This window comes from Eulemur rufifrons, chromosome 1 (assembly GCF_041146395.1).
Source record: "Eulemur rufifrons isolate Redbay chromosome 1, OSU_ERuf_1, whole genome shotgun sequence".
Taxonomy (NCBI): domain Eukaryota; kingdom Metazoa; phylum Chordata; class Mammalia; order Primates; family Lemuridae; genus Eulemur; species Eulemur rufifrons.
The window spans coordinates 46,132,100-46,151,411 of NC_090983.1; the positions used below are offsets into that span (position 1 = coordinate 46,132,100).

At 36.0% G+C, this 19,312-nt stretch overlaps 1 protein-coding gene across 7 annotated transcripts in view; it reads left to right on the forward strand.

Annotated features, from left to right (window-relative positions):
* The first annotated feature begins 998 nt into the window (after positions 1–998).
* The window catches only part of PDE1A (phosphodiesterase 1A), a 313,670-nt gene continuing 295,356 nt past the window's right edge, over positions 999–19,312 (forward strand). For 2 of the 7 annotated variants that reach the window (XM_069470043.1, XM_069470059.1), the window contains exons 1-2: positions 1,484–1,635; positions 1,909–2,019. In XM_069470043.1, the coding sequence (XP_069326144.1) occupies positions 1,919–2,019 (101 nt within the window). In that variant the 5' untranslated portion in view covers positions 1,484–1,635; positions 1,909–1,918. The other 5 variants (XM_069470019.1, XM_069470051.1, XM_069470028.1 and 2 more) reach the window with 4 other exon arrangements.

Below are 19,312 nucleotides of genomic sequence, written 5' to 3' on the forward strand. Positions count from 1 at the left end.
TAGTAGAGTAAATGCTTTTTATGGAGATTTTTCGCTGTGATTCATCTTTGAGAGCAGAACTTGGATGTTTGTTGACTATTTCATTAAAGAAAAATCTCTTTAGAGTTTATTAAATGAATGTGGCTAGGATTACAAGTGAAGGCATAGTGAAGATAAACTTGGTATTTTCAGAGCAAAGATTAACTTATTTTTGACAACTCTGGTGAATGCTCATAGGAATGTGGTTTTAGCTGTATAAAGCTGTCTGCTAGTTAAAGACATTAAATTCAGATTGAGTTCTGGAAATACCTTGTCTGAGGAGAGGAAAACTGAAGCTTTACTTGACTTAACTTCTTCTAATTTGTAAATCAGAAGGCATTTTCTATAAAATTTTGCATAGGTACTGTTTACATGTGTATTATCAGGACTTTGACTATTAGAGACCATCAGTGTCATTTGAATAGATGTAGTGATTTTATATTGGAAGACTTCTTGTCAATAAAGTAATAGTACCTACATTTAGAGGATTGGCTTTAAATCTGGAGAATGTCTCTTGTTTCTTAGTTTCCTCAACTGTTAAACAGGAATATTACCTACCTCACAGGCTTTTTTAAGAATTAAAAAAGGTAATATGTGTTAGGTACTAAGAACAGTATCTGATACATAGGAAACACTCAATAAACATTCTATATTACTATCTACCATCTTTGAGTATCTCTACCTTAAAACTCAAGGCAAGTTTTCTTGCAGGAAGAAATAAAACTACTGGGGTTTCCAAACAAGAAGAAATATTGCTTATAAGTAGATTTTTCTTAGCAGCTTGCAGATAGCAATAGGTGTTATGTAGCTCACACTCAAGATCTGTGCTTGTTTCAAAGAAAGCATGCCATGTGTTGGGAGCTTGGCTGACAAATCAGTTCTGATTCCTTTTATGTCCACTTTCTCTCATTTTTCTTCTAAAATGCACAAGCAGCAAAGCATCAATTTATCTCCTCTTTTTCCCTCTTTCTACTTCTCTCTCTCTCTCTTTTAAACACACAGACACACACACCTGCTCCTTTTTTCTTCAACACACACACCCTTGCGTTTACACTAGTTTTATTTTGTTTATTTTTAAATCCCCAAAGGATTCACAGAGCAAGCTGTGCGCAGCTGCCGTGTTTTCCACTGGTTAAATTGGCAGTTACCTACTGTGTGGAGTTGCTAGGAGAAGGTGAATAAGCATGATTACAGCATCAGTTGATGTACGTATTCTTGCAGTAACAACCTGTGGAGCTCTGTGGTCTGTCTTCTGTATGGTTCTATATGTTATTTTCTCCTGGTTGTCATTAACGTTTGTTGCTTTTATTGTTAGAGCATGATATATTTTTAAGTGTTGGTTCCAGATCAATTAGGAGACAAAAACCTTGGCATTTAAACAGGCACTTTTTTTCTCAGGGTGGTGCTGCCGATACTGCTTCCTACCATCTGTTTTCTTATTACATCCTGCTCTCGTTCTGTTGGTAGGGAGGAATTCAGCCTCTTCTGGAGCACGAAAGTCATTCACGTTTCTCTTGTGCATAATAGAGCTCCTAAGCTGTAGGAATTCTTACGTGCTTCAGTGCACAGAACAGTAACAGATGAGCTGCTTTTGGGGAGAGCTTGAGTACTCAGTCGGTCAGTAGTACAGTAGCAGGCTCACATGTGCGGATTGTTCCTGTGAGGTCAGAGCATCTGTTTATACTGCTGTCTGCTTGAGGCGGGTGATGTGGTGAACAGGGGATGTGCTGTCAAAGTCAATAGCGATTCTGGCAGAGGCTTCCCTCGGCTTTGCACATCAGCACTGTTTTGATAGATAAGAGATGCTACTGTATAACTGTTTGAGATTTGTAGTGAACTGAGGAATACTTGTTCTGGCTGCTGAAGCTGACTGTAACTGTATTGCCTTAGGAGCATCATCATGGGGTCAAGTGCTACAGAAATTGAAGAACTGGAAAACACCACTTTTAAGTATCTCATAGGAGAACATACTGAAAAAATGTGGCAACGCCTGAAAGGAATGTGAGTATGTTCTTTGCTTGGTTCTATGATTTTATTTCCCACCAAAAGATTTGACTATTAACATGACTAATTGTTGATGCTGTCTGCCTTTGTGGACTACTGTTTCCTTTAGAAAGATTTTCTCTTGAAAATAAAATGTGACCATCTCAGCTAACAACTTGTTGAGGGATGGATGGTTTTTTGCACTTGTGCATTTCATAAAACTAAGATAACTGCCCGAGAACTCACTTCACAGTTATACTACATGGTTTCTTTTATGCATTCTGTACATGCTGTTTGGATATGCAGAAAGGTAACTAGGAAAGCTGATTGCCTGGGTGCTGGCCAAAATAAAATTTCCCTCAGGTAAGTAGAAAGAAAAATAAGACTGATACTTTCTCTGTGATTATATTTTTAAAAACAATGATAGGATTAGTATGATAAATAATTATACTTCATTGTGCTTATTCTTTATGTCTTTAACAATATTTCTATAAGAAAAATGTTTATGTGCTGAAAATATTAGCATCATATCAAACTTATTAGAGAGTTTTGGCTTTAAATTAACCATTTCACTTCTTCTGAGAGTGCAGAATAGCTCATGGTATATAATAAATAGCCCTTACTAAGATAGGGTCAAAAATTGTGCATTTATGTTAAGTGTAAAATGTAATGACCTGAGTCAAACTTTAATTGCAATGCTGTTCACCTTGCTTTTACGCCTTTACTCTTTTTTGTTTTAGCTGTGTAGGCTACTAATTCCTGTTTAGTGTTCCAGCACCCCACTATGTTTATATGATTTATTTTAATCGTGCCATAATTTAAAAATCATATTTAACAATTGGATAAAAATGTGAAATATGAGTATTTACAGGCCATTGTAATTGCTTAGTATATTTATAGATCTCAAAGGAAAATATATCTGATTTTCTATAGTAACAGATGAAGGAATCCTACACCATGCAAAATAGAGTTTTCTAAGATTCATATATCTAATGCTGTGGTTTACATGGTTTTTTGTAAAATACAATATCTGAATAAATTTGGTGTTCCTGTTTTGATATTTATTTTTTAAGGAAAAATTATATCAAACTTTGTTTAGAGGTAAAAAATCTCTTCTACTTTTCTCCATTTGAATGTATTTAATGATGTTTATGTATTTAAATGTTTTCTGTATATTTTCTCACTACTTGAAGTAATACATGGCATTACAGCGCACTAGTGTAAGAGTACACTAACGCAAACAACATTTAGCAGAGAATAACTTTTAAAAAGGAAGCCATCTTTACATCATTTGAATGAACTAGAGAAATCTGTTTCCAAAACCCATTGAAGATTTAGAAATTACAGCTTTTTGGTGAGGTTGTTCTCTAGGGAAGCAAGTAATCCTGTCACAGCAAATAATAGCTTACAAAATTAATTAGCATAGATGCAGATTAAACATTAGCAATCATCAGATGATTTGTATTCTAACCTAATGAGTGGATGAACATTTGCACCGGAAAATTTACATATCATTTTATAACCTATTTTAGATTCTATTCTCTTTAGCAGGATAGGATGTTATGTTTATTTTGTTTTGTTTGTATTTGTTCTATTTTTCTGTAGTTACTTAAATGTATGAAGATGTGGTGTAGTGGATTTATGCATATGTCTTTAAGAAATTTGAAAAGTGATTTTGTGTTTACCTAACACTTTAGGGGCAAAGTTACTGACTTTATCAATTGAACTCAAATATCAATCTGTCATTTTATTTCAGAAAAGTATGATAGACATTCAAAAGTGAATCTTCATGAATTAATAGAAAGGTATATTAATGTATGTACATGCTAAATTAATTTTGAGCTGTGGCTATATAGAGCCACTAAATGACCATTAACCAGTTTTTTCTTAAATCATTATCATAAGACTGACTAAAATAATTGATTGTTTTTGCATTGAATAAAGAAAGAATTTGCATTTTGGTACTATCACTTTAACTTGTACTTTGACTTAAGACATTTTCAGTGTTCTAGGCTTAGGATTGTCAAAGCAAAAAGCTCTAACTCTAAAATCTGCATGACTAATGACAACCAAATTGTTTAATTATGATCTTTTGTGTAGTGTGCATTCAAAGCAGTGATATTAGGGACTCCCTATGCCGTTGCTGAAATTATCTTGCCTATTTAAAATGCAGTATTGATTCAAACAGAATTTTGGCTTATCAAAATTGCTAGTCCTAGAATTCTACTTTTAAGTACTGGCAATTAAAATCATGCTACTCATGAAAGCTATCAAACAATGGTGCAATAATTTTCTTATTTTTGGTAAAATAGACTGAATTAAGGCTTTGAGATATTTGTTTGGAAAGTGATTTTTTGATCTTTTACTATATTTAGTTCTACAAATACATAGGATTATTTCAGCAGGATATTCTGTTTTTAATTGGGTTTATAATAAGTACATTTTGAGATTAAATAAAAAATAGAGACAAAGGTGAAAGTAAAATGTGTTTATTCAGTTATACCTTTAATATAGAAAACATGAGGCACTACAGGTAGATATTTAGAGAAAGTTTTTTATAGGCATTGCCGTATAACATAACATTTTAGACAGTCTTTTGAGTCCACAGAAATAATTTTTAAATTTTGTAACACATGTGGAAAACATTGGTAAGCTAAATTAAAATATCAGTTTTTCTCTACTATTTTGTTGATTTCTTTTATTGAACTTCTAAATCTTCTTCATGTAATATTTGAGACACCATTTAAGGTGATGTGCCAAGAAATCTCTTATTCTTTTGTGAGAACAAAGGTGAAACAGTTTCTTACTCCCATTCTAATGTAGACTTCTATGATATAGTTATTAATTTTCTTCTTTTAGTTACAACTTTTATAATTAGCTTTATTCAATCCATATTCTACCACTAATTTGTCACTCAGTATGACAATTTAGATTTTACATTATAACTCACCATCTATGATGGTGAAACTATGGGTAAATAACTATGGCATAAAGTCCTTAATAAACGAGATTTAAAAAGAATTATATATTTGGCCATAAGTTATTGATTATTTAAGGCCTGGAAAACACATCCTATTTCTTATGCCATCTCAACACCAAATGAAATTTCTTATTCAGAAGTTTCTTGTGAACATGGGACCCAGACTGCTTCCTACCTACTAAAAAAATTTATCTATCACTAGTCTTTGTAAAGACTATTAATTTTATTGATTTCCAATTGGAAAGTTGATTTGAAGATTTTATATTATTTCATTTCTGCATAATTTTTTTCATTTTTAAAAATAATGCCTTTTGGTGTAAGACAATGTTGCTTTTTTCTTCTCTAAACAACAAAGAGCTCCATAACTGTGGAATTTTAAAATATTAAACATAGTGTAAAACATTGGTGCTGCTCTTTCCAGTCAGTGTGATTGTTCTAATAATTCTACCTACGAGGTGACAGCATTTTCAGAAAACTGTGATCACGTAGAAATTGCAGTGGAAACCACATGAAGTTAAAGGAAAAACTAAATCCAAGTGTTATCTCACTCCGTTGTTCAACAGAAGTGAAGAAAGCTTGAAGTGCTCAAAACTATAAACTATTGACAACAGTGTAACACTCACCACTTCCTAGTACTTATTGCCAATTCCTTCGGATTTTATAAATGTAGGACTAGTTAGTTGCTATCAGAATTTCAGTTTGAAAATAACTTAATATCTGATCATGAATTTTACATGGATAGACACATAACCTCTTTGTTTCTCCTATTCTGACAAATGTCCAGATATTAAGATCTGGAATTGTGAATGCAACAATTGAAAGAAGTTAGGCTTCTTTTTTTTCCCTCTTTCTTATATGTGGTAAATATGATACTCACAAGTGAAGGATAAAATGTAGAGAAGCAGAAAGTGAAAGAGGAGGAAGAACTGTGTGATAATCCTTTAATTCTAATGAGCTGTTACTGTTGCAGAGGGCAGTGTGTTGTACAGTTCTCAGATGACGTTGTCCAGGCCCTCATTACCAAGAGGATGTGGCAGAATTACATATTTAGAATAAAAACTAACAAAAAAAGGAAATGACAGGAGCTATTAGCACCATATTCCCAAACTGGAATCATACTTTACGATGAAGCAGCATTTTAGATAAGAAGCAAATCTGATCCTTTAACTATTCTGGTTAAAACCCTTTAAAGGCTTGCATCCATCTGTCCCAGGGTCTCTGTGTACCTGCTTAACCCCTGCAGCCTCATCTGATGCCTCTCCCTCTGTGGTCCCCTCCCAACCAGATCCAGGGGGTTGCCCCAGAGAAATGCTGCTTACCACCCATCTACCTTTGCTCATATTGTTCTCTCCTCTGGAGGAAACTAATCCTTTTCTTCTCTCAGCCAAAGTTGCTCTTGTTCCCCAGGAGGTATTTGGAGTTGTGTGGGGAAGTTTGTGGTGGGTGCAGTGACTGTAGAGTGTTTCTGCTCTTAGTGGGCAGCAGGCTCCAGGCAGGCTAAATGTACTACAGAGCTCGGGGCATTTCCTTTTCAGGAAGAGTTGTCCCACTCAAAATGTTGACAGGGACCTTATTAAAAAATGCACAAAGATCTCTGCTTAAATTTCCCTTGCACAGGAAATCTTTCCTGATTTTCCATACTAAGTTAGTTTTCTGATTTTGGCTCATAAATAACTTGAACTTCCCTTTTCATAACAAAATCTACCTTCCCTACTGGAACACAGCGTCTGAGAGCAAGAATTATGTTTGCTTCCTTGTGTTTGCTCTTGCATCCCCAGCACCTAGCACAATACTTGGCATGTAGGAGATAATGCAATAAATATTTCTGAATTAATAAAATTCTGACTGTTATACTGGCTCTAACTAGAGAATCAGAAGATCAGTCAGGCTGCAAAAATAGGGTATAAAGCCAGTTTGGAGGATTGGAGATAGATTCATAGCTATACTAGGGATGGAGAAGATGGAAAGAAGTAATGTTTGCTTATCATCTACTAGTTGTCAGAACTGTGCAGATATAACATATTTGTATTCTTATTTACTCCTTTCAGTGCTCTTACGAGATAAATATCCTAAGTAGTCACGCAGCTAGTACCTGGTAGAACTTGGGTTTAAGCATAGATCTGCCTAGCTCTAAAGTTGTTATTCATCTTGCTTCCAAAACAAAGACGACATTTGCAGAATGGTTAACCAGAAAGATCACCAGAAAAGAATCTAGAGTGGTGCTCCTTAAAACCTAGTCCCTGGCCTCATGGTAGGCAGACTGGTTGCCCCCCTAGAGATGTACACATCCTAATCCCCAGAACCTGAGAATATGTTACTTTACTTAGAGAAGGAGAACTAAATTAGCAGATGGAGTTACAGGTGCTAATCGGCTGACTTTAAAATAGGGAAATTAGCCTGGGCTACCCAGGTGAGCCCAATGTAATCACAAAGGTTTATAAAAGAGGAAGAGAGATGTAGAGGAGGAGGTCAGAGTGATGTTATGTGAAAAGGACTTTACTCATCTTTGCTGGTGTTGAAGATGGAGAAAGTGGGCCACAAACCAAGGCCAGCCTCTAGAAGCTTGAAAAGGTAAGGTAACAGATTCTCCCTCTAGAACCTCTAGAAATAATGCAGTCTTGCTGATATTTTGATTTTAGCTTAGTGAAACTTCTATCGAATTTCTGACCTATAGAACTGAAGATAATTCATTTTGTTTAAGCCACTAAGTTTGGGGTAAATTTGTTACAGTAGCATTAAGAAATTAATACATGCCTCCTATACCAGAATAACACAGTGCTTAATCAACATGGCCATTCCTGTCTTCTCCTAACACACACACACACTCTCACACACTCTCACACACACTCTTACACACACACACACACACTCACATGCACATACTCACACACACACACATGCACCCCCACACAGGAACCATATGGATGGAGCCCTGCCTCATCTTATGGCATATTTGAGTGAGATACTCTTTCTTCTTAGCCATTAAACAATTCACTATGCTACCATCTAACCCTGCCTTACATGCCCAAATGACCAGTTTTCTCACTAAGCTCTGAGATTGGGGGTATATAGTGGATTCATTTCAAATGTCAGGAGAATGTTTAAGCTGTCTTTCTTGGAAATTGTCTCAGTCTCTGTTCTTATGTTGTTGAGTATGTGACTATTTTGATGGATTAATCAGGCAAACCTGTTTTTAAAAAGCTGTCCTTTAATCATAAAACTAGTTTGGTTTGAAGAAAACCACCTCATCAAAACCTATTTTGGTGTATAGATATAGTGTTAATATAAATCTCAGTCCTTAACATTATGTTACGATTTATAGAATGAACTTTGTTGAGGTGGAATACCTTAGGGATTAAGAAATTGAACTCTGGAGTCAATCAGATATTTTATAATACTACCTGTTTTTAGCTGAGTGACCATGGAAAAGTTATTAACTTCTCTAAACTTCCTTTTTTTTTTAATCTTTAGAAATGCCATTATTTCATTCATAATTCATTCACTTATTCAATAAATATTCACTGATTGTGCACTATGTTAGGTGCTATGTTAGACACAGGGGCTTACATTCCAGTAGAGGAAACAAACAACAAAAAAAGTGAATTATAGACAACAAGTTAATATGGAGTAAGAAGTGACCAGAAGAAAATGCACCAGGTGATGTGATCAGGTTACCTTGGGAAAATATTTTGGATAGTCAGGGATGACTTTTCAGCTAAGACATAGATGAAATTAATATCTACTTTATAAGATGTTAAGAGTGAGAGAGGGTGCTAATGAGTGATACCTATAAATCCCTGCCTAAGTTCAGAATTAAGTGAGGGACAGATTTAGGAGTCCAGTAGGTAAAGAGCAAAAGATCAGCTTTATTGCAGAGTAAGCTTACACTGGAAGTCATGGTTTTGGTGTGCAGCTAAATAAACCAGAACTCCTATGAATTCAACTTACCCCCCAAACTGTAGAACTCCCTAGCAGGAGACGCAATCTTCCCTCCTAAATTTATGTCATGGCCTAGAGCAGGTGAGATTATATTTTCTACAAGCAGAACATTTCTTCCCTGTGCCTGAGAAGGAGAGCTTGCATACCCAGGCCCAATTCCTTCTCCACATTTCATCAACCAAAAGAGTTGTTCTTTATTTTCTGTGAAAGAATGTGAAAAGAAGCAAAAAGAGATCTGGAAGGCTTCTCCAGTGGAAGCTTCTTCCACATAGAAGAAAGCATTAAGATCTGGGAATCCATATATTGCCCAAATTGAGATAATGAAAATTAAATAACATAATGCATTAAGAAATATAGCACATTATCTGGCACCCAATAAGCCTTCAAAACATTGTAATTATTGTTAATAATAGTCCCATTATCTTATCCATTCTTGATTATATTCCAACCCTGCTCTTTAATATCTATATGATCTTCTCCAAGTTGTTTGATTTTTTTTGATGCCTCAGCTTTCTTATCTATAAAATGGACATAATATTATTACCTGCCTCATAGGTGTTGAGTGAATTGATTGAATTAGCACTTGTAAATTGCTTAGAATTCAAGAAATCTTAGCTGTTATTTTTATTATTAATATTACATGCAGAAGCAGAATTTTATATTATGTATTTTTTTCATGTACTTTTCTTATGAGAATCAGTACACAGAGTAGGGTTGTCAAGATGTGGAAAGAAGACTTTCTCTTAGCTCAATGGAAGTGTTCTCACAAGAATCTCCAGGTTTCTCTTCACTGGAACCATTATGCTTGAAGATTTATGTTTCCCTGGGTCAGGAGATAAGGTTATGTAGAGAAAGAGAGCTGAGGAGAAGTGGGCTGGCTTTGAGAGTTTTACTGATAGAAGAATTGTCTGGATGACACCTTCAGTTTAACACCTTGTGGAAGCCTTAGAATGGATTTTAGATTCCTATAATTGTGTATGACTCAGGGCTAGACTGATTTCCTGAGTCACTCTGGCTTGAAAATCTTTCCTTAGGTTTTTCCTTATCCCAGTCTAGGCCTGGTTCACAATGCACTTGACATCTAAGTAATCACTGTCATGTCCCAGGTCCATTCCTTTGCTGATTCACTTTTAGAAAATGACATATTACCATTATACTATTAAGTTTTGTCCTTTAACATATTCTAATCAGCTAGTCAAATGTAAATATTTAGAAGGTCTGATTATCATTTGGTAAAGGAGTGTGCTATAGGCCTTTTGGGTATAAAAGAAACTGTTCATTAACATAATTAAACTGATGATTGTATTAAAGGCTCATGAGAATTGTACTATTCCACATACATGTTCTGAGCAAGTTTTAGGCATGAATGATTAGAATTAAGGAAGGGCATAAAAATGATAATAGGTCATCAGAGGCATATAGATGAAACATTATGACCCTTTTGATTTCTCCTTTAAGCTACAATTTTTTGAAGCTTTTTACAGAAGATATTTTATTTTATATGTTATAAAATGTTTAAAAACATAAATTTTTACTAAATAGGCCCAGAAAATGCTCAATCATGCAGATAATTTTTGGCAAGCAAAATTTTAATATTTATAACTATTAAATAAGTTTACATGAAAAAATAGTATAAATATCTAGCACCAGAGTCTATAGGAGAAGAAAACAGAGGTCAATATTAATTAAACTCTACATAAGCGTGGATGACCAAGGGGTTCTCATGAAACAGGTCCTAGATAATTTAGAAGAAAATCAAAATAAACTTATTAGAAAAGCAATAGTGTACTGACTGTGGTCCACTGAACACCAGACTTTCTAAGAGTTGGTTCAAAATAAGCTGTATTTAGAGCAAGATAAGAAAAAACTGAACAGCTTAGGTATCAGTCACATTTCTAATAGCTTAAACTGTTGAACAATCACCTCATAATTGAATTATAGTAGTAATCATACTTCATAATTCTTTTATGCTTTATACTTTGTAAAAGATTTTCTTTTTTGTCTGTATGGCTCAGCACAATTATCTCCAGTTTTTCTGATGAGAAAACTGTGCCTCTGAGACGTTAAATGACTTGACCAATATTGCATAGTTAGTAAGGGGAGGGCCGGATTCCTAGGTCCATACTTATTCCTTTTAACACTGATTTAGATAATTCCACTTAACACTCAAGACTCACTATCAAATCTGACATTTCATGAGTTAAAAGCTGTTCTCTTGTTTTGAATTTTTCCACAGTCTTGCCATCTGTTTGCCTTGTTCTGCATACTCAAAGCTGAATACCAAAGGGAGTTATCACTTGGCATATGCTTTAGATGTCAGAAACTCCCCTGTTCTGTTTCTCTCCTTCTCTAGGACGTGTACTACCATTACTTCTTTAATTTACTTATTTACACAATGATCCTAGCTAGTGTTTACAAGAGCACTTTCTCTAAAAACTTTTACCGTCTCAGAGCTTGAACCTTTACAAAATCACTAATTTATTTTGGCCTTTGGTACTCCAAACAACATAGAAAGAAAATCCTGAACAGTAGTAATGGCTGGGTGTCCATCCGTGGAGATTTTTATTTACCAATAAAAATAAATCCAGGAATTCTAACCATTAAAGCTAGAGATTTTATTCTTACATAAACTGCTACTTCTGTTCTTGTTATAAAAGATTTTAAGCATGTTCTATGAAGTAAAGGGACTAGTCTTTCCCTCTGTTGTTTGTTTTGGAAAAATTATATGAATGGAGTTTATTCTGCTTTATTTCCCAAATATAACATAAACCATATAAAATACACAGTATTTTTCTAATTCTTTCTTAGACTACACTTCAGGGTGGTTATTATATGGATGAAGGAGCTCCTTTATAACTTTTAGAACTTGAAAAATCTCTAATACCTCCCAGTAGTTCAAGTGTCTTTATATGTGTGGCTCTCTTTATACTTCGTTTCCAGCAAATTTCTGCTTTAATATCTTGAGTTTTCCAACAAGCCTATATTTTTTTTCCAGAAATTATTCCATGTTATTATTTACTGTTGCTGCAATGGCCCAGTTTATTCATGGTTTCCTGCATCTCTTCTCTTGGATAATCTTTCCGAAACTGACACTTGGCCATGAAATTTATTTCAGCCAATGGGGTCTTAGCAAATGAGAAATAAGCAAAGGCTTGGAAAGGGCTTATGCCTTAGAGTTTACTCTTGCTGCTCTTTGGATCCCTCTTACCAGTATGTGAAGAACCCTGGTCAAGTTTACCAGAGCATGGACATGAGATCAAATATAAACCACTCCAGCTGAGGGCCCTCCAGATCTCAACCACTAGATAGTCAACCGCCAGACGTGTTAGTGTGGTCATCCTGGCCTATCCAACTTCCTCAAAATTGTGAGAAAATAAGAAATGTTTATTGTTGTTGGCCACTAAGTTGTGGGGCGGTTTGTTGCACAACAAAAGCTAACTGATACGCACCCACAATCAGCTCTTAGCCTCCAAGTTTTTCATATAATTGTTCTCTGATTTCAACAGTTTTTTTCTTCCTATCACTTTGCTTACTTCCCTCTCATCATCTGCTATCATTCAGTTCTTTGATCTAATCAATAATTAGTAAATATTACAGAGCTTATGAAGATAAAAACTGAGGTCCCTCTTTTTAGAAAGGCAGCCTAACAAAATTCTTCTCTACATTATTTTCACCCACAACAATACCAATGACTTGTGTCCACATATAATATTTCTTCCAATACATGCTCCTTCAGTGGCATGTGTATTGAAGTTGTAGTATGCTTAGATTTCTGTGAACAAATGTAATTTCCCACCAAATAGAAGAGAAGCATAGAGTGCAGCAGGGAAACATAGTTGTGTAAAAGAAGATGGTTCATATCCTGTTACCCTGGCAACAGGCACTAGAAAGGCCAGGGCTTCCCGCACATCCTGTTGCCCTGACAACAGGTCACACAGGGCATGGGAAGCCCCAGTTCCCAGTCTTCTAGGCCTGTTCTTTGCAACCACAAAGAAAAAAGAGAAAGTGGTGTTGCATATTGTTCTTCCCTACCATATATTTCTTCTATTATCTGAACCATTCCATTATGAGATTATCTTTCCAGATGTAGGAGAAGATAAGAAAACAGTAACCTCAAGTTTTACATTCATAAGCTTAGAAACATTTGCTAATTTTTGATTAGTTCAAAGGAGCGAATGAACTCATTTTTTTATAAATAAATGAGAGAGAGAGAATCAAAGTAATAGGGAGAATAAATTGTGGAAACCAGAGAAGTAGTATAGGAACAATCTAGTAGCTGAGAGCTGATTTTAGGTTCGTGTCCTTTAGCCACATTGGCTAGGCCTGGCTAAATTTTAGGAAGTCATCAGAGTTACATATACAAAACAGCTGCTTCTTTGGTTACCTCCATGTTGTGAGCATACAGTGTATAACCAACCATCGTAAAATGATTTTATGTTATAAAAGCTTTTTACAGCTTAATCGTCAATTCTGTACACATTTCCCCTTTTCCATTCTTATTCAGCTTTCATTTTCTTTCACCACTCATCTTTTTTTACCATGTAGGGTTGATAAAAAAAGCAATCTGATCAAGTTTTTTTTCCCTCCCTTCTCTCTTTGTTCCTTAAGCAATTAGTATGATTATAAAAAAGAAATACCATGTGGCTTAATATTTTGAACTATATATTGCTTCATCTTCATAATTTATGATTTATATAAAATAGTTGTCTGTTAAAAACTGACAAATATCATTAGTTCTGTTATTACTAAACTTCACAAATTTTTCTGTGAATTAAAATAAAATTTTAGTTGACTCCTCTGGTTTTGAAGGTAGAGTAATAGCTATAAATTCTGTACTAAACTGGAAGTCTTATTTGGTGAAGATGAAAGTGTTGGCAAAGTCTTCTCTCAAAAAACAGTGAAAAGGATTTGTGGAGAAAAGATTTGAATTTAAATTATATGAAAAAGAAGTATAGACTGGTGAAGAGGAAGTATCTTGTAGAGAATGTTATCATAGTAAAGCTGAATTTTTGAAATACCAGGTGGGAAAGTTTGGGCTTAATCAGAATATCATCAGGTTCAGAGAAATACTCATAATTACCTGAGACTAGATTCGGTGATCCTTCTAAGTACTCTAACTGCACTTCTTGTTGAATTATTATTGTTCATTTAACTGTTCTGCCTTCTGGGTAATCCTTTTCCTCCCTCTGAGGAAACAAGAGGGAAGAAGTAGACTCCATCTGTCCCTTATTTTATCCTCAGTGCCTAGCACAGTACATGACATAAAATAAGAACTCAAGAATAGTTCAATAAAACAAAGAACAGTGATCAGGCAATATGTCACAACTTTACAGCTGAATGGTACAGCTGATAGAAGTCATAATTGTACAGCAGCAACATTAGTTCAGGCTGGAAGGTCAAAAAGGTTTTATGGAGTATCTTTAAGCTGCTTCTGGAGGAAGGAAGAGAATGAAGTATCAGGGAAATCTGACCAGTAGAGATTATTGAGGATGTTACTATATCACAGACAAAAACAACGAAAACAAAAAACAAATGTTGTACAATGGAACTTAGAATCTTAGCAGGACTGTTGGGAGGGATAGAAGTGATGCAATCAAAGTGTCCAGGCCCTGTGACTGGCACCAAATAAGCATGTAAGAATGTTAGCTGTTACTGTAAATTACTTTTACGGTAGAAGAACTATGTGTAAAATGATGAGTTTGTTTTTGCCCATTGATCTGCCAAATTTAAGATTGAGATAAAAGTCAATCCTAGATAGCTGTATGATGGGTAGGATGCAGAGGAGATTCAAATGTTGACTGAGTGACTGAACTTCCTACTCCAAGATTCTAATTCTCTGGGTTCTCTACCACTCGTATCCTTGGAATACTCAACTCTGTTTCATGGTATAGCTGAATCATTAGGGTTATGTTGAGCATATCTTTCGGTAGTGAGTGTTATGGTCTCATGTGGCCTTGCAGCCTGGGGAATTTGTGGTGAGTGGACACGGCTGTGTATCCTGTGAGAGTTAATTGCCTGCTGAAGTTTCCAAACTGTAGTGAGTCAGACACAAGGAGATAAGCTCACTGGACTTGGAGGTGATCAGGTGAAATACTTTAGAATTTACGTCCAGGCCATAGTTTGCTATCCACTACTGAGTTGAAGACTGACTAATGCTCTGTTTGCATGGGTTCTCAAAGAGAAACTTACGCAGCAAGGTAATCTTGAAATTTCCCCATGTGAGTGAGCAATTTTAACATTTTTCAAGTTTCATTTTTAGCAGATATTCAAGGCCAAGTTGTGCAATGAGGCTTGGACAGAAGTCACTGTTTTCAAGCTGTCATTTAATATTTTTTTCTCTGACTTGATCCTGTCCTGTGAATTCATATTTCAATTAGGAATAAATATTTGTGAAATATATACCCAAAGATGCCTCTCTAAAAGATAACTCATCTATCCAAAAAGAGATTATATATGCTAAATGACTTAGAATGTTCCTAAATGAAATTTGCAACCAAAATAATAATGTCCAGTTTAGAAGATTAAAATATTCCTAGCATTAGTCCTCAAATGACTGTATTATATATATTTTCCATCTATTTTACATGAGGCAATTTCTTTAATTCCTTACTGTAAATTGTTTGCCAAATAAAAAAGATACCTTCATTCTTATGTTTCTTTAATTTATAATTCTATACTACATCTACTTATACACTTTCTGTAATTAGACAAGTTGGTTGATCTACTAATAGTGCCTGGAAAACAAAAAATAATATGGAATCACTTCAGAGCACCTTAGACTTAGAAACATATTGCCAAGTAATCTTAAAGTCCCTAGAAAGATAAAGTGTTTAAGTTCAGAGAAAAAATAAAGAATTAAAAAAAAATCTCTCCTTGATAAACTCAGACTGTTTTAAGTATATGTCTTATGGGTAAAGAAGTAAACACTAATTTACACAGTGTGGGTTGCACTATGGTGATCTTAGTCACTGATTAGAACTATCTTAAGAATGAGAGTCATTCAGAGAAAAAGAAAGTTGTAGCCTAAGTTCATGTAGACTATACTGATACTGGTAAAAATATTGAGGTATTTGGGAAGTAGAAATAATATTATTTCATTAACCTAACTCATTTGACTTATTACAATTTATTTGTTCATTCAACAAATATTTATTCACTGGCACATGGAGAGTTCTAGCATTATTCTAGGCACCAAAGATATAAGGATAAACAGTCCAGACATGATCTCTACCTTCATGGAGTTTACATTTTGATGGTGAGGATGGATAATAAACACAAAAATATGTAATGTAATTTTAATAAAAACAAGGTAAGGCAACAAAGTTCCTGGGAGTTTCAAAAGTGGCTATTTTAGACAGCATAGTCAGGGAAGAGCTTCCTGGGACAGTGACTTATGAAGAGGAACCTTAATGAAGTGAGGAGTGAGCTACCCCGAGGCCTGAAGTATTGACCTTCTATGCAGAGGAAAGCAAGAGCACAAGCCCTGAGGGTACTTTAGGCATGTTCGAGGAAAACCAGCAAGACGAGGAGGTCTGGAGCACAGGTAGGGGAAGAATGGGAGAGTTGAGAGAAGGGCAGAATCAGATTATCTGAGACCCAGCAAGTTAGGATTTCATGCCCTGCTTGGTGGGAAGCCTTTGGAGCAGCGAGGGGTGGAGGATCCAAATATGTTTTAAAAAGCTTCTCTGGCCATTTTGTGGAAAATAACACTGAGGAGTGAGGAGGCAGGGAAGGGCACGATTGGAAACAGAAGGATGTGTCGGGAGGCTCTGGCAGTTGTCCAGGTGAAGGTTTGGTAGCTTTGGTGACATTGGTGCCTATGGAAGTGGTAGAAGCATGCAGTTCAGGACATGTTTGAAATTAGAGCTGACAGGACTCACTGATGAAATGGATGGGGAGTATAAAAATGGAAAAGAATGAGACATAATGCCCTGTGTGAATGTGTGTGTGTGTGAGCTCTGCGCAGTGGGTCCACAGTTCCTTATCTGAAACCCCTGGGCCCAGATGTGACCTAATCCATAACTTTTAAGATGTTTAGAAAGGTAATAAGGTGTGTATTGCAAAAATTGCCAAATATTCCCGTGGGGTCTAGCGTAGTCCCTAAAGAATACATCTCCAATGAAAGATATGAATACTCACTTAAATAAAGATAATACATGACTTCTCATCAGTTCAGGTCAGGTTTTGCTGCCACATGAATTAATCAGACCAAATTTTACTGCCAAATGAAAAAAGTCTGGTTTTTAAGGTTTTTGGATTTTCACAGTTCTAGATTAGGTATTGTTAACCTGTACCACTTCCTGAAATTGGGAAGATGACAGTGGAAATAAAAACCTCTTTTGGACCCATGAATTTTGGGATGAATATTAGATGTTCAAGTGACCTTAACAGACAGCTGGACAGATGAGCTCCAAATACACACATTTTAGAGTTGTCAATATGTGGATGTGTTTAAAAATCAAAGGACTTGAAGAGATATTATCCAGGGAGTTAAAGTTGCTATGAAAAAGAAGAGACTTAAGGGCTTAGCCCACAGGCACGCCAACATTTACAGGTCAGAAAGTTGAGGAGAAAGCAAAGGAGGCCCAGGAGTGGCCAGAGTGCCGCAGTGCCTGGAAGCCAAGGGAAGACTGCTTTTCAGGAAGGGAGAATGTCAAATATTGCTGAGAGATCATTTAACATCAACTGAGCATTGATTACTGGTTTGTGCATTGGAGAGATCTCTTATAATCTTGGCAAAACACTCTCAATGAAATAATGGGGACGAAAATCCTCATAGGAGTGGGTACAAGAGAGTATTGCCGGTGAAGAAGTGGGGGCAGAATGTACAGCTAACCCTTTAGAGCATTTTCCATAAAGGTAATCAAGACAAGGGGAGAGCTAGGGGAGAGTTTGAAGGTGAGGGAGTTTGTTAGATGTGGAGAATACTATTAGAGAATTGTGTTGTGAATACAGATGGGAATCAGTCTGTAGGGAGTGAATAAGTCAACGGGGAGATAGAGAAACACACACGCAGAGTGAGAGGTAAAGGGACTGCTCAAGCGTGGTGGTGATTGGGTCTAGGACCAGGGGCGGCTCATCCATGGTAACGGGAGGGAAGGCAGAATGTTGGGAACATTTGCAAGTAGGTAGGTGAAAACTTGATGATAGTTCCCTCTGGTTACTTTTATTTTCTCAGTGAAATGCAATGAGAGGCTATTTGCAGAAAGTGAGGAGGGAGGTGGCAGCATTTGAGGAGGGAGGAGAAGGTGGAGAGAGTCCCTTCACAGAGGAGGAGTGTGGCTGAGGAATTTCCGTGGATGGGGCAGGCAGCGCTGGGCACACCAGTGGTCATATATTTAAAGCGAGATCAGTTTCCCTCTGAACTTTCTTCCCTGCAACATTCAGTTCTGCTGCTACCATGCAGCCTCAGAGCAGATGCAAAACTAGGTTTATAGAATTAATATTTTGCCAGAAAACCTAAGTGCAATGGATGAAGACAGAGGAAACTGGGGCTTGAGGGCCTTTTTAAGGGCAAGCCATTAAACCTTGATTGACCATGAAATCTAAGTTGAGTAAGGAGAGATATGAGAACATTGGGGGGAATGATGACCAGTGAGAAAGGGTGTGAGGTCAGTGGGTTGGAGATGGGGAAGGGGGAAAAGAATTGCTGGAATAGGACACCAGAATCAGCATCCTTTTGTTCTTCTCAAAGGCACAAAATAATATAATGAACATATAGTGGGTGTGGACAAGCTTACACAAGAAATGTAACTTGTGAAATGAATATATGGTAGGCAACTTTATTTTTTTCCTCTTGTAGAAGACCTCTGTGAGCTCCTTTACATTCCGTTACTAGGCTTTCTCTTCCAAACAGAAGACGCCGTTAGAAGCATGGCTATTCCTGTAAAGAAAACAAAGCGGGCAGATCTAATTTTAGGATGCTTTTCCTTGACAACAGCCTTTTAAATATTGCCTATACAACAATAAAAATTGGCTGCAGAAATTAATGAGACTGTGTTTGGTCAAGGAAATTAAATTCCCTTTTATACTTGAATAGTATCATAAAAACCTTTCCCTTCACCTTTCTTCAGTTTCTAAGTTTAACTGTTAACGGTGTTTATGGTGGTGGATGGAAAATTTTAATGTGTTGATCAGTAGCAACAGGCCAAGAGTGTAATGAAGGACTGCTGATGGTTTTAATCACAAGGTTGTGGAGATTGCTTCATTATATAAGGGTTGTTGTGCCTCTCTTTTTAGTAATAGTGATTTTAGTACCTAAATAATTCAGACTTTTAAATTCCCTCTTGAGAGCCAAATTGTTCTATAAGTTTGCACATGCTAAGCAAGCAATTAATTAATTGTCCTTTCTTCTGATGATTTTGTTACCAAGACTGACATTTGCTTTGGTTG